The sequence below is a fragment of the Ctenocephalides felis genome, unplaced genomic scaffold (assembly GCF_003426905.1).
Source record: "Ctenocephalides felis isolate EL2017-DRISC unplaced genomic scaffold, ASM342690v1 CF-g0.4_SCAFFOLD_01886, whole genome shotgun sequence".
Lineage (NCBI taxonomy): Eukaryota > Metazoa > Arthropoda > Insecta > Siphonaptera > Pulicidae > Ctenocephalides > Ctenocephalides felis.
In genome coordinates, this window is record NW_020538040.1 from 63,199,174 (window position 1) to 63,203,883 (window position 4,710).

At 30.5% G+C, this 4,710-nt stretch overlaps 1 protein-coding gene across 1 annotated transcript; it reads right to left on the bottom strand.

Moving 5' to 3' along the window:
- On the bottom strand, nucleotides 1-3,021 carry LOC113378784 (malate dehydrogenase, mitochondrial-like). Its single transcript, XM_026619379.1, has 3 exons — nucleotides 2,905-3,021; nucleotides 2,450-2,637; nucleotides 1-286 (listed from the first exon to the last, which is right to left on the bottom strand). The coding sequence occupies exons 1-3, from the start codon at nucleotides 3,010-3,012 to the stop codon at nucleotides 34-36; spliced, it is 549 nt and encodes a 182-aa protein (XP_026475164.1). The 5' UTR covers nucleotides 3,013-3,021; the 3' UTR covers nucleotides 1-33.
- Between the last annotated feature and the right edge of the window lie 1,689 nt (nucleotides 3,022-4,710).

A 4,710-nucleotide genomic window follows, 5' to 3' on the forward strand; every position in this document is an offset into this window, starting at 1 on the left:
CAGTGTAAGTAGCACAAACAACTGACTTTAAGCCTAGTTTCGCATAAGACCTTTTCTTCTAAGGGCGGCCCTCAAAACATTTGGATCAACTTCGGTTTTACTTTCGTTGCTTATTCGTTCTTGTTCGCCTACCAATTTTCTCGCATGTTTTTCTCCAGCGGAAGTTAGAGCATTCACACGCCATAGGGCCTTAGACAACTCATTCAACTCCCAGTCGGACAATTTGGGTATGTTGAGGGCCCTTTTCACGCCGTCCGTGCCGAGCAGCACCGGGCTCGCCAAGTAACTATTAGTAAGTGACAGTGTTAAATCGGTAATACGTCTCATTCTTAATATCATCTAATTTTCTAAAAAAAATTGAGAAAAATTAAAGAAAACATTTAAGAATAATTATCAAACGTTGGGCGTTCAATACTTTCTAATATTTTCTAAAACTGCACGAATAATACAGAACTATTAAAATATCACAATCGAATAGAATATATAAATTGATCAAAATGTTGTTTATATAGTTATGTCTATGAGATTGAGCGAGAATCAATATTACACGAATATTGGTTACAATTGAACCAATATCAAAATCATTTGCTTATTTACCATTTGTCACTAGGGTAAGGCGGGGCTAGTTGAGCAACTTTTTACTTAAACGGATGTAGCTCCTCAATGAAAAGTCTCAATAAATTGCTATACGGCTTAATGGATTTGTTGTTTATCGCTTAACAAAAGTGTTAATACTATTTTTTGGCAATAAGTAAAATTTAAAAGCTGCAGCTGTTTAAATGCAAAAAGTCAAGTATGCTCAATGTACCCCATAGGTGAGGCAAGTTGAGCACTAAGAAATTATAATGGAATCATAGGTTCAATGCCGATTAGTGATGAAATAAAATTAGTTTTTAATAACCAGTTCTATATTTATAGTCTTTATTGACAGAGAAAGCAAAACTTATAGTAATTTTCTTTGAATAATTGACCAAAAGTAGAATCAACAAAACAATATCGTATCTTAGGAATTATTTTACCATTAAATGCAGTATTTTTGTTTAAAATCATTATTTCTTTATATTATTACTCATAGACTTAGCTTAAATTTTAAAAATAATAATTAATTTCTGGAAGTTAATGGTAATTGTCTTAGTGACAGAACAAGTTTAGCAACTATGCTCAACTAACCCCAACTCGGAATTTCAAAATAAAAGTGAGTTTATAAAAAAAACGTGAGAATTATACCCAGAATCTCTGTGCATATCAAAAGTACTATGATTATGTGGAAGAATAACATTTACCTGATTAAAATTAAATAATATTTGACTAAACCAGACAAAAACTCGCGATGAATTACTTTTTTACTTTTCGGTCTCAAAATAAACAAAACGCCCGTGAGTCTCACTCATTTGTCCAGCGGCCACTAGCGATCGCGGGATGTTTATATTTCTCCCAAACCTCTAGCTTTTCGCCATATAATGCCTAAACGATATTTCGATTGCTCAACTTGCCCCTATGCTCAACTAGCCCCGCCCTACCCTAATTGTAAGTTCCCAATGTTATTGCATCTGTTAGACAGAATATACTTATTTGTATTTAAAAAACTAGAAGTAAATGTTTGCAGTTATTTAACTATAATATCCAACGTGTATCAGCGATAGAACGAGCTTTCTGTCTTCAAAATAAAAAGACTACGTGTTCTTTTAAATTATTTATTAGAAATATATGATTTTTTTAATAATCCTATGTAGCATTAATATGGAATTCGCGATTGTTTATTTTACATTTAAAATAGCTTATTGATCTTTCATGCTCCCCTACAGATATATTTTTATTAATTATTAATGTGTGGTTGCTATGCAGCAACTAAATAATTTTTGAATTTAAACATTAATTAAATTTAAGATCACATCAGTGCAATTTTATATTTTTGTTGCAAAGACTATAAGCTTTGCTTTTTATCCAATAAATTTGATATTCTACTTCTTCCGTCAATCTTCAAATATCAGTGAAATAATTAAATGCGTTCTACTTTTGATCGAACCTGCCAAAACAGTTTAGTGCATTTTTTCAAAAATTTTAAATTTATAGATTAACAAATACTCTTAAATCTCGAAAACTTGAGGGAATCATAATTATTTATGACTGTAGTCTTAGAAATTTCATTCATGGTTAGTTTCATGAATGTATTCAGTGAGGTTTAGTATAAAGTCATAAAATATCTTCAGCAAATATAGTAATAATTCCGTTAGAACAAATGATTAGACTTTCTTTAAAATAATTTTGAAAAGATAAATATAATTTTTTTCTATGCCGTCTACTATATCCTACAATAACCGTTCCATATGTAACAGTTCTGGAGTATTTTCATTTGGCGAAAAAAACGACGTTGCCAAAGTACGAGGAAGCATTAAAAAAGGCAAAAATTCACATGAATTATGATAATAATTGCAAGCACAAATTTTACCGACAACAAGGCAGCAAATCGCTGGCAACGAACGCGTTGATAAGCACGTTGTTCTTGTTAGCCAGACCTGAGCACAGTGCTAAAATCAGGCGCTTGATTGCATGCGCCCCCAGCAAGGGAATAAGCGGATTGCAAGCTGCCTCCATCACGGGCTTTCGAAGCTCTTGGACAACCGAGTTTGTTGCACTCTGAACGGAATATTGAATTACTTAAAATGACCTATGGATACTAAGTAACATTGAATTTTTGTAGCAGTTATTTTATGCCAGACGTTCTTATTGCTAATATTGCTCAAAGTAAAGTAGATTTCATTATAAGCTAGATATAATTTATTGATATAGTTAATGACGATGACATTACGTTACGATTATTTTTATAGCAATGCCAGTAAAAATTCATTAGTTTTGTCATAGAATTAAATAGTAATAATTGAATTTCATTAATCTGTGTATCACCTCAGTCAACATAACAGTGGGCAATGCTTTGGAGAATATAGGCACAAGCGATTCGCCACTCGCTCCACCCACGATGGGTACATAGAGCGTGTACGGATCGAGGCCCATGCACCGGGCCAGGCTTGTATTACAGCGGACCTCGCTGGTCGCGCAACTGCCTGCAAATCAATATCAATGAAATGATAAATTTTATGATAATATTTGATTATCAGTGAGGAAGTTAAGACAGAATTTAAATTTATATTCACTGGATGAAAATGTAATTATTCGCATTTTTTCATAAAAAAATCAAGAAACACTGAATGAAGACAATGATCTCATAACTGGTTATATTGACAACTTTTATTGATATATTTAAAGCGAAAATATAAAAGTATATGATTGGAATCTGGAAGAATAGTAAAAACAATCAAAAGAAATAAATTTGGTATTAAGTAAGTGGTATTTTCCTGAATTACACATACTTTATAACATGTTGTCTTCAATTTACATCGTAAGCATGACATTTAAATATTGTGAAACATTTTCGAAGAAATAGTAATACACAACATTTCAATAATCAATTATCGAGAACAGTAATTTTATATTGCTTTTTCTATATCAAGTATATACAAGGTGTCACAGAATTTAACGTCAAGCGGAAACTGTGTGATAGTATCGACCTTAACTGTCCTGGAAAAAATTTAGAAAAGAAATACTTCATGTTGTTTGGGAATTATGAGCTTTTAAATAAAACTCATAGCTTTGTTGAAAATGTCACCCTTTTTCGGATATTGTGGTTAATTTTGATTAATTTTTGTATGTAACCATGAATAACGTTTCTAAAACCACAGTCAAAAATAATTTCGATTGCCTCAAGTTTTCGAGAATTAAGAGTTTATGGTTAAACTATAAATTTAAAAATTTAAAAATTAATCGACTTCGAATGTCATTCCTTAAAAAAAGCACTAAACTGTTTTGGCAAGTTCTATCTAAAGTAGGACGCATTTAATCAGGATTGTAAAATGGTAAAATACTTGATAATTTTATTATTAAAAAAATAATACTCGAATAATATTATTATTCGAGTAAAAAAAAATAAAACCCTGATTATAGTTTAACAAAATGTCATATTTCTTGAAAATTCGGGGCAATTGTGTTATTATTTTTACTGTGGTTCTAGAGATGTAATTCACATACGGTTCCAAAGTTTGAATGAACAAAATTTATAAAATTTAGCCATAATAACCGAAAAATGTTCATAATTTCACTAAAGCTCTAGGTTGCACTTAAAAGCTCATAATTTCCAAACAACGTGAAATATATTTTTTATATTTTTTTTTCAGAATAGTTAAGATCAATACAATCACCCTGTTTTGGCTGACGTTAAGTTCAGCGATCCTGTATATGCTCAAATAATCAAGTGTTTTAGATATTGTAATTTGTAATTTTAAAATCTTGCTTTAATGATATCAGGCTAAATAATATTTGGATTTTCATAAACAATTTATTCATAACATACTCTTTACTAACATTTACAATGAGTATGATGAGGAATTATTTAAATAAACGTAATTTTACTTTTTTGAATGCTCATATTTATTCGAATCCCTAAGCAAAACTATGAAATTCAATATACGAAAAGTTGTACATAGTCGTTTTTAATAGTTAGAAAATGAAAAATAACAAATAAAAATAAAATAAAAACAAAAACCGCTTTCAAATATTTTAAACTAACCACTTCAGATATCCTATATTTTTTAAAAAAGCGTATAATTGTCAATAAAATATTGATTTACCAATGATTCGACCGGGATCGTACCAGCC

Excerpts from the sequence above, each read along its gene's own strand:
- LOC113378784 (XM_026619379.1), bottom strand. The coding sequence starts at position 3,012 with ATGGGCCTCGATCCGTACACGCTCTATGTACCCATCGTGGGTGGAGCG. Across the intron at positions 2,638-2,904 it reads CCACTGTTATGTTGACTGAG|AGTGCAACAAACTCGGTTGT; the intron begins GTGATACACAGA and ends TATTCCGTTCAG. Across the intron at positions 287-2,449 it reads GATTTGCTGCCTTGTTGTCG|TTACTTGGCGAGCCCGGTGC; the intron begins GTAAAATTTGTG and ends ACTTACTAATAG.